This window comes from Histomonas meleagridis, assembly GCF_020186115.1.
Source record: "Histomonas meleagridis strain 2922-C6/04-10x chromosome Unknown scaffold_61, whole genome shotgun sequence".
Lineage (NCBI taxonomy): Eukaryota > Parabasalia > Tritrichomonadida > Dientamoebidae > Histomonas > Histomonas meleagridis.
Window position 1 is genome coordinate 3,276,193 of NW_027150931.1, and position 16,287 is coordinate 3,292,479.

Consider the following 16,287-nt stretch of genomic DNA (forward strand, 5'->3'; position numbering starts at 1 on the left):
TAACGTACAGATGTTTTTTCCTGATTCAATGCAAGTACTTGATTTTTCATTATAAACAATTTATGTTTTAAAGAAAAGTTTAATGCAGATTTTAAAAAAAATAAATATTCTTTCTGTTTTTTTATTTAGTTTTTTTATACCTTTGAATACTGCCACATCAAAAACTTGTTTTACACAATCATTCGACAATGCTGAGCGTTCTACATAATCAAATGCATTAATTTCTCGTGCCATATTTATTAATTCATCTTTACGAATGCATTGATCTGGGAGTATGAATTTTTTTAAATCTGATTTTGTACCAACAAGAAGAATTTCAGAGCTCTTCAAGTTCTTTTTGATTTCAGGATAGCACTTTGTTTTACATCTTTCAAGAGATGATCTATCTACAATTGAAAAACAAAGTATAAAAATATATGTTTTCAGAAATAAAATTGCACCAAATTCTGCCATATCCAGCACGGTATAATATGAAATAAAATAATACAATTTATCATTGATTTTAATTCCTTTAAGGTCACAAGCTACTTCTGGAATATACCTTGTGGGAAATTCATTACAACAGAACCTGTAAATCAAAGAAGTTTTTCGTGTGTAATTATATCCAATAAAAAGGCTAAAGCTGACTATTGTGGGTTCATGAAGCCGTCACTTTTCAAAGATTATTTTTTCAATTCAAAAAAGCCGACCAAAATTATTGTTTAAATAAGATGGATAAAAAAAATGATAACTTCATTGCAACACTTTGTAAACTTGAGCAAATCATATTTAACCTAAGGAAAGAAGATCTTATGGTGTCAATTGAACAAACAATGAAATTATATGATTCAAATTTTTCATACTCATATAATTCAATTATTAGTAATTTAATTTATTCTGCATTTTATGCACAAAAATATTCAAGTGATTTGTATTTAAATTATTTAGAAGCTTTTCAAACAAAAGAAGAAGAATTTTTTAAGGAGAAAATAAATATTATTAAAAATTTTTGTAATTATTTATGTAAGATTAAATCACAAGAATCATATTATTTAATTGAAAGAATGATTGAAAAAAATTTAATTAGTTCAAATGTTACTAAATTCATCAATTCTAAATATTTTGCACATTATAAAACAGAATCAGAAAACAAAACAAATTATGATGCTAAAGAAGATTATTTTCATGAAAATTATGAAGAGCTTTCAAAGAATGATTTTGAACTTCATAAGCAATTCATCAAAGAAGGACATAATCCAAATGAAATAGCAAAAATAATTCGAAATGATGAATTAGAAAAACTTCAAGAAATGTCATCACAAACAAATTTTTATTTTAATCAAGAAATAAAACCATCAATTTATGAAAGATGTGATTTTATAAATCAAAAAAATGTTACATTAATTGATTATGCAGCATTTTTTGGATCAGTTAAATGTTTTAAATATTTACTTATGAATGGTGCAAAAGTAATAAATGCAGGTAAATATGCAGTTGCAGGTGGAAATGAAGAAATCATTCATTTATGTGAACAAAATCATTCTTCATTTTTTAAAGCATATGAAACAGCAATTGAATTCCATCAAAATGATATTTTTAAATATATTTATGAAAACAAATTAGAAAAATTGGATGGAAACATAAATAGTTTGGCACAATTTTGTATTAATAATAATTATGAAATACTTTCTTTTTTGGAAGAAGAAGGTATGAAAATAAATGATTCTATCTTTAATGAAACAGCTTAAATTGGGAATTTACTTCTTGTTAAACACTTCTTTCAAAATTATCAATTTCCAAAAAATATTTTATATATGACATTACTATCAGACAATACTGAACTTGTTAAATATATTTTAGGTCAAGATGGAATTGATTTAAATCATAAAGATGTTTATTTGATTTATATAGAGTTAATTTTTATAAAATGAAATTTCAAAATTATATTTGGAAATTATTCAAGTTATTTAAAACAGCACTTATTTATGTATCTGAAAATGGTAATCAAAAAATGGTAGAATTACTTCTTGAACAAAAAGGAATTGATGTTAATGCAAAAAATATTTATTTGTTTAATTTTATGTTTATTATAATTCCTTCGTGTTTGAAAATAATATTTAGTAATCATATTTATTAATTTGGACAGCATTTATGTTTGCAACTGATAAAAATCACATCGAAATAGTTAAGACATTTCTTGGAAATGAAGAAATTGATATAAACGGCGCAGATATTAATTTATTTTGCTTAATATTTATTTTAATAATTTAACATTTGAAAATAATATTTGGAATATATTTAAAATATTTAGAACAGTACTTATGAAAGCATGTGAAAATGGTAATATCGAAATGGTTAAATTGTTTTTGGAACAAAAAGGAATTGATATTAATGCAAAAGATATTTAATTATATGATTGAAAGTTTATTTTAATAATTTATTGTTTAAAATTTATATTAGGAAATTATTTAAATTATTTTATACAGCACTTATGTATGCATCTATGAATTGTCATGCAGAAATAGTTAAATTACTTCTTGAACAAAAAGGAATTGATATTAGAGCCAAAAATATTTGTTTATTTTATATAGTATTTATTTCAAAAACTTTATGCTTCATAACATAATTTGGAAATAATTCAATTTGTTTAAAACTGCATTTGAGTATGGAATGGAAAAAGGATGTGAAAAAATTACTGAATACCTTATTAATCAATATGTAATTGATACCAATGTGCAAAATATTCTTTTATTTTATTTGAAATTTGTTTTAACAAATTTGTAATTATTAAAAATATTTGGTACAATACTTATTTTTGCATGTAAAAAAAATTGTTTCGATTTAGCTCAAGTACTTCTTCAACAAAAAAAATTTGATATTAACACTAAAGATATTTATTCATATAATTTAAAATTTGTAATAATAATATAATGTTTTAAAATATTATTTGGAAATTTTCAAATATACTTGAAACAGCACTTGTGTTATCATCTAAAAATGGTTATATAGAAATAGTTAAATTACTTCTTGAACACGAAGGAATTGATATTAATGCCAAAGATTTTTATTTGTTTTATTTGATATTTATTTTAATAATTTAATATTTCAAAATAATATTTGGAAATGATTTAAATTGTTTGATACAGCACTTATGTATGCATCTAGAAATGACAACATAGAAATAGTTAAATTACTTCTTGAACAAGAAGGAATTGATATTAATGCTAAAGATATTTATTTGTTTTAAATAGAATTTATTTTAATAATTTTATATTTCAAAATAATATTTGGAAATTATTTAAATTATTTTGGACAGCACTTATTAGAGCATCTTTAAATGGTCATACAGAAATAGTTAAATTACTTCTTGAACAAAAAGGAATTGATATTAATGCTAAAGATATTTATTTGGTTTATTTAAAATTTATTTTAATAATTTGATATTTCAAAATAATATTTGGAAATAATTCAAATTATTTAAAACAGCACTTGTTAGAGCATCTGAAGAAGGTTATATAGAAATAGTCAAATTACTTCTTGAACAAAAAGGAATAGATATAAATGTAAAAGATATTTATTTATTTTGTTTAAATTTTATTTTGATAATTTAAGGTTTCAATATAATATTTGGAAATTAATTAAATCATTTAAAACTGCACTTATTTTAGCATCAGCAAATAATCTTATAAAAATAGTTAAATTACTTCTTGAACACGAAGGAATTGATGCTAATGTAGAAGATATTTATTTGTTTTATTTGATATTTATTTTAATAATTTAATATTTCAAAATAATATTTGGAAATTAATTAAATAATTTAAAACTGCGCTTATCATTGCATATAAAAAAGGTTATATAGAAATAGTTAAATTACTTCTTGAACATGAAGAAATTGATGCTAATGTAAAATGTATTTATTTGTTTTATTTGATATTTATTTTAATAATTTAATATTTCAAAATAATATTTGGAAACCACGCCTAAAAGTACATTTTATATTTGCAATTTATATTAATTTTCATTAAAACTCATAAAAGCATGAATAAAAATTCAATTCCCTTCGACTTATATAAAAATCCATTCTCTTTTTAGTTTAAAATGGCTCAAAAAAATCATTTGTATATCAAATTTTTTGTAATATTGGTTGAAATTAATAAAGCATATTACAAACATATTATTCTATATCTTAATGAAAAAAATATTTTTTTTATTAATTTACATTCTTTAAAACAATTATGTATACATTACATTTATTAATATTCCGACTCTTCACTTGTATCATCGAATTCTAATTCAGTTTCTTCGTCTTCCTCTATAAATTCATCACTTTCAATTCTTTCTTTCACTTCTTCTTCTTCTTCTTCCTCATTCCCTATTACAATTTCTTCGTCATTATCATCTTCAGCATTTTCTTCTTTTTTATGTATTTTCGTCTTTTCCAATATTTTAATTAGCTCATTATCATTTATTGTACTTTCCACACCTAAAAACTCAACTACCGAATTACGTAATATTGTATATCCTCTTTCTTCATCATCATTAGTCTTTTTATCATCTCTAATTATATTGCCAGTTTCAATTGATGAAAGAATTTCTTCGTTTTGAAGTAAATCATTTCCATATTCATTAAGCATGGCTTCATACATGTCAACAGATTTACTTCCCGTTTGAAGGGATTGTAATTGGGCTGCAAGCAAATTAATGATGTCTTGTTGGCGATTAATAAGTGAATCGACTTCGTTGATATGTTTCGTAGTTTTGTTTTTGGAAATAGTCTCATTGTGAAGTGATGCTGATGAGTGAAATTTTCGAAGAAATTGGAGAATTTGTGCACGACTTTGACCTAAGGATCGGAGGAGTCGAACAATTCGAACTGATGGAGGATCATGTGAATGAAGAGATGTGATATGAAGATATCGATCATATTCTGCATTTGTCTGAGAAGTGGATTTTTCATGAAAAGAAAAGTTACACCGTGGAACCCAGCCATTGGTTAGAAGATTACGTATAAGATCTGGTGAACCAAAAGTCGGTGGTAATTGATCTGAAGGAGATACTTTAACTCCATTGATATACTCAAGATCCGAATTACATAGAATAAGAAGAAGTGAGCGGAAATTTGGTATAAGAGAAATTGGTGTATCAATAAGAGATATCGTTTTGAGATTTTTAAGTGTAGGAAAACCTAAAAATGAGCAAATTGGATTGCGGTCTAAATAAAGGGCTTCTAAGGTGTCTAATGGTTCTAAACCTAAAAAATCAACAAGTTTATTATCTTCAAGATGAATTTGTTCTGTAGTTGTAGAAATATCAATATCAAAGAAGCTTTTAATTTCTTGGTGCTTTTTGCTCATTTTTGCTCCATTTTTTTGTCCTTTCATATAAAAAATAATGGACTGCTGATAAACGGTTTTTGACAAAACTTTCGGCGCGTTAACGTCTTTGTAATGGCGGAGTACAAAAAATCTTCTTTAACTCCACATGATTTTTTATCATTACCAAATAAAAAGGAAGAGAAGATATATTTTTTGAATGATGTAAAAATGGTGTTTCTACCCTTAAATCATTTTCAGCCAATTATTTCATTAATGAAAGCTCTCAATGAAAATGAATCAGCAACCTTGGAAAAGAATTTAAAAATAATTGCTAAACGTCTTGAATCAATACCATTACCTAATCCTGATGATTTGCTTTCCACTCCTCTCTTAGAAATTCTCATACAAATCATTTCTAACCCACTATGTGACGCATCTGTACGAATCCCTTCACTCAAAATCATCCTATTTTTGACACTTTCTGATAATAATTCTGAATCATTATATACAAATGACTTAATTGATTTAATAACCCAATTTATTCGTCAAAACCTCTCATTCCAACCATTAAAATTTTTAACAAATTGTTCAGAAATGTCAAAAATTTGTTTTATGATTCTATCCAATTTACTCACTCCACAACTTCTTATTCATTTAATAAACAATGATATTATCGGAATTACAGTACATTCGCTATTTAATTCTTCGTCATACAATGCGAGTGAATCAATTCTTCACTTGATAAAAAAAATGATTTATATATCTAAAACAATTCCAGACTTTGATTTTTCTTCATTATCACAACTTACAGAAGACATTTCACGTTTTTTAATTATTCAATCAAATTTACAATCTGCTTTTTGTGATGTATATTATGAATTAATTAATATTCCAGACTGTTTCCAACGTGCATTAAATTGTAACATACCAAATATGCTTATGGCAAATATTAGCGCTTATTCTTTTGTAAGTTTTATGAAACTAATTAATTATTTTTGCTTTCAAGGAATTGTTCAAGTCTTTGATTTAGATGAATTTAAAAATAAAATAATTTCATTTTGTTGTATAACTGATGAGATTGGACTTAAACAAATTGCTGAGTTTTTTGAGTTTTGTATAAATTTTGATTTGGGTTATTTGTCTCACGAATTAATGGGTGTGGTAAATAGTGGAAACTTTCAGAAAAAAGTAGTTGCTTGCGAAATATTCTGTAATCATTTTAATGACTTCTTAAGTGCACTTCAAATGGATATAACTCATGAAGTTGTAATGGTTTTAATGGATATTGTTTGTGAACTTCCTACAGAAAATGTGTTAATGTGTTTAAGAACAATTGATTTTTTCTTTGATAATTATCCTGAAGATGCTAAAGAATGCGGAGATAAAGCATCGTTCGAGTTGGATTTAGAATTATTAAATTCTTTTAATAACGATGAAATAACTGAAGTGGCAAATGCTATAAATGCAAAAATTATGATGATGAGCTAAAGAAGTATTGTAAGTAAGATAAATAAATGTTTTTATAAGCAATTTATGATTGTTTTTTATACGAAAGATAAAGAAAAAAAAGAGTTTTGCAAAGAAAAAAAATTAAACGTACTCTCAATGCAACTTGATTGTAACATTGATGACGAATCGAAAATAAGAATACGTGAATTCTTTAAACAGAAAGATCCTCATGAATATATTCGTGAATTTTTATCTAAATATCTTTATACAAATAATTCTCCTCAAAAAGAAAATCAAATGCCTTCTTTATTTCAACCAAACCCAAAGCCATCAAATCGCATGCCAATATCTAATACAAATGAATCAACATCCATTCCATCACTTCGGGTTGAATTTACTAAGGGATCTTCATTTGATGATTTCAGTGGTATTACTTCTACATATTTTTGTTTTGATTTTGAAGTCCTTGGTAAGCATCATTTTGTTAAACATATTTCAGCATGTCAAAATCCAATTATTGGTCAAACAATAATTTCTCCAATTCCCTCAGATAATATTGAATATCTTCTTACAACGCCCATTCGAATTTCTGTTTCCACAGAATCACCAAATCGTCGCTTTATTGGGTTTTCTACAATTAGTTGGAATCACATTCTTTCAAATAGAACTGAGAGTTCTTCCGATATTATTAGCTCACAGGGAGATGTTGTTGGTGTTGTTGATTACACACTTACTTTGAATAATATTGATTATCGTTTACTTATTAAACATCTTGAAAACATATCTGATAATAACAGCAGTAATCAAACCTTATCAGATTTTCGCAAGTGGTATCGAGAATTAAAACAACATGTCAACATTGAAATGATAAATATATCCTTATTGAATTCCATAACACCAATGTATTCTCGAAAGCTTATAACGCCAGGACATTGTTTTCGTTATGTTTGTTTATTTGATAACATTTGTTCACCAAAAGGTTCATCAATAATTCCAAATTGGGCTGTTATTGGTTCAAAATTTGGAGATGAAACCGAGAAATTAAATGTACTTGTATCATTTCTTAGAGGTTTTAATTTACGAAGTTTTGTTGTAGTTGCAAAACCTCATTCATTTGCTGTCTCTCTATCGTTCACGCCGCCGGTTATTTTTGATGTAAACAATAGAAATTTTGGCAAAAACATTCCAAAAGAAACAGAACATATTTCTTATTTATATAATGAAGAAATGATTTGTGTAAATCTTTGTCCTGATGAAAGTATTGATTGGGATATTGATAACCCAATAAAATGGAAAACTTTTCATGTTCAAAAGGACGTTAATGTATTTGAACTTAAATCAGATGAATCTGAAAAAAGAAATGAAAGCGAAATAGAAATACAATTAATGCGAATGATTGAATTACATCGCACATCTGTTGGATTAACCACCAAATGGAACCAAAAATTACATTCATTACTTTTACCAATTGTCGATTCATATGAACAAGAAAAAATAAATGGAAGTAATTTAGGTATATATTCGTTTGCTTCAGATGCAATTCGAAAATCTATTAAGCAATTTCATGCATTTCGAGCCGCGCCTGCATTTGTTAATAGTGATAACAGTAATGACATTTTTAAGGCGATTGTAAAGACAAAATGCGGTTTGGAAATTATGGGATCAAAAGATGATGATGAGATGTTTGCGATTGTTGTTAAGTGTAACTATTATCCATGTGGCGCGGTGGCAACTTGGGTTATACTTGGGATAGATTCAGTTTCTCCATTACATACCGAAAAATCTACAAAATGAAATATTTGTATTTAAAAATTGTTTTCTTTTTATGTTATATAAAAATATTGTTATATGTTTGATTTGTTAAGAGATTTAAACTTATTTTTCTTTTTTGTGAATATCTGCTTTTTATTTTTGAAAGTTATATAAAATTTCGATGAATTGGAAGATCCACAAAAAATAATTGACGAAATGTTCAATCTAAAGCAATCAAAAATTAATAAATTATATACATTTTCAAAGGAGTTGAAATTACTATTTTTTTAATGTTACTTTCTTTCAAAAGTATGATTAAAATAAAAAACAAAATTTGATAGTTCCCCAAAATTATCAATTGAAAACCATAAAGCATTTACGCTTTGAGTTTTCAAGTGTGAAATTGTTATTTTAACAATATAGTGATTTTATTTCGTTGATGGATCTTTCTTGGAACTTCTATATTGATGAAAATGAAGATCCTCAACTTCCTCTTGAAACAGATTTATTACCTTCTTCAATACGTGATATGATTACTGATAATAATAGGTTTCATTTATCTTTAATGAATAAAAATGTATCCAATATTATTCATAGACAACTAAGTGATGGAGATAATGTATCACAAATTTTTATGCAAAAAGAAAACATCTTTATCATCGACATAAAACAATATGTCCTTATTAAATGTCATCAAAACAAAATAAAAGTTTTTGTTAATGGAAGTAAGTTACAGCTTAACATTGGTGATATTGTTTTAACAGAAGCTGATAGAGGTTATGATATTGGTCAAATTATAAGCATTGATATTATTCCATCCAAAAGAGATATAAATAATGCTAAAACCATACTCAGAAAAGCAACACAAGCAGAAATATTAAAGATCAAAAGCCAAAGAGAAAAAGAAATCCAAGCTAAAGAAATATGTCAAATGAAAGCAGATGAATTAAATTTACAAATGAAAATTACATCAACTGAACTTCAGTTTGATGAAAAAAAGTTAACCGTTTATTTTTCAGCAGAAAAATATGTTGATTTTAGAAATCTAGTTCATTCTTTATTTAGATACTTCGGGATTCGAATTTGGATGGTTTGGCTTGATGGACAAGAGCCTGTTAAAGATGTTTTTACACATGGAACAAAAAAAAGTTTTTCAAAACAACGAAAGGAAATCAAATGAAGAATTAACTTCTTTATAGAATGGACTTTATGAAAAATAGCATGGATAGAAGCTTCGATAATGGTTAAATAGATTTTTTTTGGCAAATTTTTTTCGTGTTAATCAGTACGCAAATTTTTGAGAAGTTTTCACGTTTTTGTGAAGTTAGTTTTGATGGTTTTATGAACGTTCTTCTCAAACTTTTGATTAATTGTAAAGTTTTAGCGTTCCTATAATATATTTCAAAAATATTGAATCAAAAAAGTGTATTTTATGATCATTTATTTCATTCAAATCTCATTAAGTTTTGTGAGAAGAAAGAAAACATGAATATCTCTATGATATAATTTTTTTATAAGAATTAACAAAGAATTTATTTTATCTTCATGATATAATAAATAAATATAGACACATGTATCAAAATAATCAATTTTGATGGTGTATTGATAATTTCATCTATCACATATTTTCAGTACAATACAATTTCGATAAGTTTACAAAGCGGTTTTTTATAGGATGGACACAAGATTTCAGGAACCTACAGTCCAAATATTTAATATCGAAAATGACGTCAAGCCAGAAGCAGCAATTAAAACCAGAGCTAGATCTAATGCAATAACAAAAAAGAAAGACACAAAAATCACATGTCATAAAAAGAAAAAGAGGCACTCCGGAAGTCGGAAAAGTGTAACAATTCCCTCCTCGAATTATTCAGAATCGGAAATTTCTATTTTAACTCCTCCATCTCATCAAACAATCCTTCCAATTATCTCAAACAAAACATCAGATGATTCATCAGGAGATAGCCAAATTGGTATATTATTATTTAAGGACAAATTATTAACAATTATAGATTCATTTAATGTCACACAAAAAGAACTTGATGAACTCCTTCCTATCAACACACAAGCATTTCCTTATCCACCTGAAATTTCATTTGACTCAGATAATACTATAATTAGTGCTACTTTCACTCAACTCATAATTGCTTTAACAGATCCCAATAAAACAGATGTTGATTTCCAGAACAATTTTCTTATTTCATTTCCATCTTATTCCGAACCAAAGAAAGTTCTTGCTGCTTTATATCTACGTTTTTTCATCAACATTCATCATCCAGATTCTAATATCAAAGACAAAAGTTATCTTTCTCTTGTTCAGAACCGTATTATTAGAATAATGTCTAAATGGATGTCGTCGTTCCAATCACACTTCACAGATCCGATGATTTTATCGTTTGACAAGTTCCTTGATGCGATTTCAGATAACAAGTCGCTTGCAGTCCAGCACCAAATTATTCAAAATGCCTTAAAGAGGCTTCGTGGTGAACGCCAACGTTCAATTGTATATCGCGACGTTGACCCACCACCAATGAAACTCCCCAAAACTCCAGAACGAGATTGGATTATTGTAAATATTCCTCCTGAAGAACTTGCTCGTCAAGTTACACTACTTCACTCATCTTTTTACAGAGCTATTGAACCAGGAGAAATCTTGTCTTCCATTTGGGGTTCAAAAATGAATTATTCTAATAATTCAAATTTCAAAAAACTTATAAATCACTTTGATTCCTTCTCAACTATTGTTGTAGTTTCAATCCTTTCTTATGAAGAGACTCGAGAGCGCGCAGAAATTCATTCATTTTGGATTGATGTTTGCAAATATTGTCGTCGCCTTAATAATTTCCACGCATTGTTTAGTGTTATTACCGGACTTCAACACCCGGCTATCAAACGCCTTAAGGAAACAGTTGAGTTATCTCTTAAATCAAAATCGAAAAGAAAAACATTTTTCGAACAAGCAATAGCTCTATGTAGTAATGACGACAACTATGGAAACTATCGAAATGCGCTTACAACAGTACAACAACCATGCATTCCTTTTGTGGGATGCTTTCAACGAGATCTGATTTATATTCATGAGATGAGTCCTGACATCATAAATGGGATGATAAACCTACACAAGTGTAATGAAGCCGTAAAAGTCCTCGTAAAAATGTCCGAGTTTCAATCTTGTACATATCCATTTCAATCTCATCCAAAGATACAAGAAATAATAACAAAGATACCAAACGAAATAAAGAATGAAACGCTAATGAGAATATCTATGCAAAGAGAGGCAAAGAAATGAATATAGATTTATAGATAAAGTAAATAATAGAAAACGAATGAAATTTCACCTTTTTAGTAAACGGATTAGTAGTGAAAAAGTTTATCAAATTTTGACAAAATTTACATGTAATTGAATGGTTTATTGCTTTGGAACTTTTGCCACATTTGAGTCTGCCGATAAGCATTTACATAGTCACTTTTACACTTTTTGTACGAATAACCGCTAGATAAAAAAGTAAATGAACAGAAGTACGTTAAACAGATCACTTTTACGAGAGTTTCCAGTGGAAATTATCTCAAATTCTCGTATCGGAAAGAAAAAAAATCGTAACATAACCGATATTTTTAATACTTTACAAAAAATGCTGTTCGAAAAAATATCACTAAACGACACATGGAATGATTATTCTGTTCAAACAAGTTTAGAAGAGTCAATGAAGTCTGTTGAGCAGATTTTATTAAAATTTGAAAAATCATCATTAATTAAAAAAAGTGATATTTTTTTTCTAAATAAAGAAAAATACAAAATACGCTATTACCCAATTAACTACAACAAAAACCAGCAAGTGAAGTTTTACAACAATCCATTTATTTCATGTTATAATACCATCCGCTATATGTTCCATATAACAACTTCTTTTGTTTTGATAACTGGCGTTAAAAACGAAGATCCAAGTGATTTGTATTCTACTGTATCATCCATTATCCAATCAATTGATTTTCTATATCCAATTTTTATTAGAATTCCTCCTAAATTCACAAAAACATTTATAGGAATTCTTCATAACAAAAACACGTACATCCATTATAATAGCCATACTCTCTGGGATTTGCCACTTAATTATCATATATCCAAAAACGCACTTAATCTTTTTTCCACTACCTTTTCTACGTCCACACATCCAATCATTAGCAAGCGTTATTACTCCACAATATGTGATTTTTCTACCGAACATATTATCAATAAATTTTATTGCATAATTTCCACTGATCCAGTACACCAGATCCAAATATTTTCTCATTTTCCTCCACAGTATTCACTTCCATTGAACAGTAACATCACTTTTCTCAAAGCAAATTTTTCTCTTAAATGTTCACATCGTACACTTCTTCATGCATTTCTTAAACATTTCCAACAAATTTCCAATCAAAATTCATTCCAACGGTGCGCTGACATTGACATTATTAACACCTGCTCAACCACAATTTCCAAACTTTTCCAAAACGGAACACAAAAATCGATTCTTTTATTATTCATTATAAAGTGCATCAAACTCAAAAGCGAATTATATTTTTCTGAACTCTGGATGCAATTTTGTTGCGAGATGCGAAAGTATTCTGAAAAACATTTAAACATTCCAACGATCGAATCCACGAAACCAAATTTTGGAAAATGTCTTATTCAGCAGAAACTTGAAGTTATAAATTATTGTAATAGTAATCAAAAAGAACTTTGTATATCATTTGATGACTTCCAAACACTTATCCAACTATATGAAGCTTCGAATGATGAAAACACTGGATGTAAAATCAAGCAATATAACAACGAAACATTAAAATATAAAACAGCAAAAGAATTTTCCGAAAGTTTAAACGTTGACTTAAAATTATCCGAAAAAATATTTTCTCTCAAAAATTCGAACTTTCAACTCGATGAAGAATTACAACGTGAACTTGCATTGGATTATTTGGAAAGAATGTCTCCAATCGAAGTGTTCTCTCAATTAATACCTTTGGCATTTGATCATATCATCGAAAAGGTAAAATCGAAAACTTGTTTTAAGTCTAACGTCGCAAAGGAATCATTCGACGCGATATTAAAGTTAAAACAAAACACAAACTTCGAATCGATTAATTCTTGTTTGGACTTGTGTAGATGTATCGAAAAGAATGTGCACGCGATTGAGGTTGTGAATTCATTCGCGAAAAAGTTTAATGATAACTTCGACGTAATTGATACACTAATGAAGAATAAGGAAATGAGATTGGAGGGAATGAGTACGAAAAATGTAATGAAAATGCTGCTGAACGAGGAAGAAATAATTGGAATAAGTGAGGAAAGAAATGATTACATTATAACTGATGAAATTAATGGAGGATCGTGCTATATGTTCTTGTCGCAGGAATCAAACGATGAATACGAAAGATGTATCGTGGCAACATCTCTCGAAGAAAAGGTAATGTAAGTAAAGATATATGTGTTTTATATTTTGAAAAATGTTTAATTTCTTTATGGAAATTTAAAAATAAATGATTAATAATAAAGATCGCGATCTAAATGGGTCTAAGCATAAGTGATGGAATTTAAGAATTAAACAAAAATATCTTAATTAATAAACAATATTTTTAAAAATTTTCAATATATTTATCATGAAAATTGCTATATAATTTTATATTAAAATATTATATATGGAATTTAAAGAGAGATTCATAAAATTGGGGAAATCGATTATTTATAAATTCAGCTTTTTCCTTCTTGTTCCAGTATATTTATCTGAACTTTTTTGCAAATATTAACTTCAATCGTTGAATCATTTCTATTATTTTGAATGTACTCCATGTGTACCCAATAAGCCATGTTCACTTTCCAGTTATTGTAATTAAATTACTTCTTTAGTTTACATGTCGCACGTTATAAATTTCAAAATCACTTTTCAAATTCATTCAATTGTTTACTTACTGTTCAGCAATAGCCATCAATGATGCGTAAACAGTCATAACCATTTCAGGAACATGTTCAACGATATCTTCTGGGAGTGCGTAAACTGTGCCACCGAACTTACGTACCATTGACAACACGTACTTGGCGTTACGTGCCATCATCTCTGGTTCGCCTGAACTGTCGTAGATTGACCAGTCGACTGTCTCTGGCTTGAGGACGTCGATGAGTGTCAAGATTGGCTTAGAGTCGGAGATTGCGTCGTCCTTGAACGACTTGATTTCGCACTTTCCGGCTGTCTTCTCGTTGGCCCATGCGACGATTTGCTCATCCTTGATCTTAGCGCCGCCGCCGAGCTTCTTGAATGTCTTCAAGTAGTCGTATCTCATCATTTGCCACATGACGGCTAAGATCAACTTAGTGTTTCCATCATTGATATCTGCGCCGGAGATGTTGACAACTGATAAGCCGAGTGTCTCCTTGCAGATCTTGACAACGTAGTCGTTGTTCTGCACTGCCTTGAATTTGTTCATCTTTTGTGTGGCGACTTGCTTCCAGTTGACGCATCCTGGCTCGAGCTTGTCAAGCATTTGGAGCAAGACAAGTCCGTCCTTGACGCCGTCAGCGAGGTTGGAAACGAACGGATCAACGCCGCATGAGTTCATCCAGAGGCAGAATTGACGTTCGATACGTGTGCCTTGTGCAGCGAATAATGCTTCATCGAGTTGTGCGAGTTCTGCTTCGGATAATGGCTCAAGTCCTGGACGTGTGTTGAAGATGTTGGCAACAAATGCAAGGTTAAGCTTTGGATGGCCACGAACAATTTCACGTGGTGTAACGAACTTGCGGCATTCGATCTTGTCGGCTTCTTGGAGCATTAATTCGGCACGTTCGGAAAGATCGCTCTCGCGCATTGGGGCCATTGTGCAGCATTCTGGTGCGATTTGCTTGAGAACTGTGGTGAGGATTTCGGAGTCGGAGAGATCCTTTGTGAAGTTGGTTGCACGGCGTTGGCTTCCAGCATTTTCAAGGTGATAGTTCAACCAACGAAGAAGAATTTCTTCTGGCTTAAGCTTGAGGAGGTCTTCGATTGTTTCTCCTGGCTTAAGAAGACGGAAAAGTTCTGGGTGAACTGTAAGTTGGATATCCTTGAGAAGTGATTCACGGATAAGTTGCCATGTAAGACCAAGAACAAGATGTGGAACACCTTCGCGGATATCGTGTGGACCAATGTTAACTGTTGACATACCAATGGACTTGGCAGGAATTGATGGCAAGTGTGCAGTTTTCAAGGATCTTGTATTGGTTAAGTTTTGGTGGAAGAGCAATAACTTTGTCATGGATTGTGTCTGGAGCAGCAAGGTTAACAAGCTTGCACATAAGGATACCATCTTGAACGGCTGTGAAGAGAGCATCACCTTCTGGATCAATTGGGAGGATGTGTTGAAGGGCTGGATCTTCACCAAGTTCTTGGTTAAGATAGTTAACAAAACCAGTAACTTCTTCTTGTGGATATGCGTGTTCACCACGGGCACCAGCTGCCTTGATAAGGTTTTGTTGCTTCTTAAGACCTTCACTAAGTTTGGATGATGCACCACTTTCCTTTTCTTTGATGAAGATTGTAAGGAATTCACCAAAGTCAATAAGGCCATCACCATCGATATCTACTTCTTCGATGTACTTCTTAACTTCGTCACGTGTAGCTGGAACTTGGATAGACTTGAAGAGAGCCATGATTTCGGTGATTCCTAATTTTCCAGAATCATCAGCATCAAGGCTGTTGAAGTGCTGGGAATACATGAGAATTTCATCAGGTGTGAGTTGTGGGTACTTTGGGATATACTCGTTTGCGTTAACAGGCAT

The 16,287-nt window shown here is 29.3% G+C and overlaps 4 protein-coding genes across 4 annotated transcripts; 2 read left to right on the forward strand and 2 right to left on the reverse strand.

The window, feature by feature from the left end:
- Positions 1 to 4,232: 4,232 nt before the first annotated feature.
- GO595_011014 (leucine-rich repeat protein) lies at positions 4,233 to 5,333 on the reverse strand (the record flags this gene model as incomplete). The annotated part of the gene is made up of 1 exon (XM_067913757.1): positions 4,233 to 5,333. One exon carries the CDS (start codon positions 5,331 to 5,333, stop codon positions 4,233 to 4,235), a length of 1,101 nt encoding a protein of 366 aa, XP_067769752.1.
- Positions 5,334 to 6,899: 1,566 nt separating this feature from the next.
- GO595_011015 (centrosomal protein of 76 kDa) lies at positions 6,900 to 8,537 on the forward strand (the record flags this gene model as incomplete). The annotated part of the gene is made up of 1 exon (XM_067913759.1): positions 6,900 to 8,537. One exon carries the CDS (start codon positions 6,900 to 6,902, stop codon positions 8,535 to 8,537), a length of 1,638 nt encoding a protein of 545 aa, XP_067769753.1.
- A 1,633-nt stretch (positions 8,538 to 10,170) lies between these two features.
- On the forward strand, positions 10,171 to 11,784 carry GO595_011016 (RasGEF domain containing protein; the record flags this gene model as incomplete). The annotated part of the gene is made up of 1 exon (XM_067913760.1): positions 10,171 to 11,784. The coding sequence occupies one exon, from the start codon at positions 10,171 to 10,173 to the stop codon at positions 11,782 to 11,784; it is 1,614 nt and encodes a 537-aa protein (XP_067769754.1).
- Positions 11,785 to 14,441: 2,657 nt separating this feature from the next.
- On the reverse strand, positions 14,442 to 16,287 carry GO595_011017 (fimbrin; the record flags this gene model as incomplete). Its single annotated transcript, XM_067913761.1, has 2 exons — positions 14,442 to 15,680; positions 15,757 to 16,287. The coding sequence occupies 2 exons, from the start codon at positions 16,285 to 16,287 to the stop codon at positions 14,442 to 14,444; spliced, it is 1,770 nt and encodes a 589-aa protein (XP_067769755.1).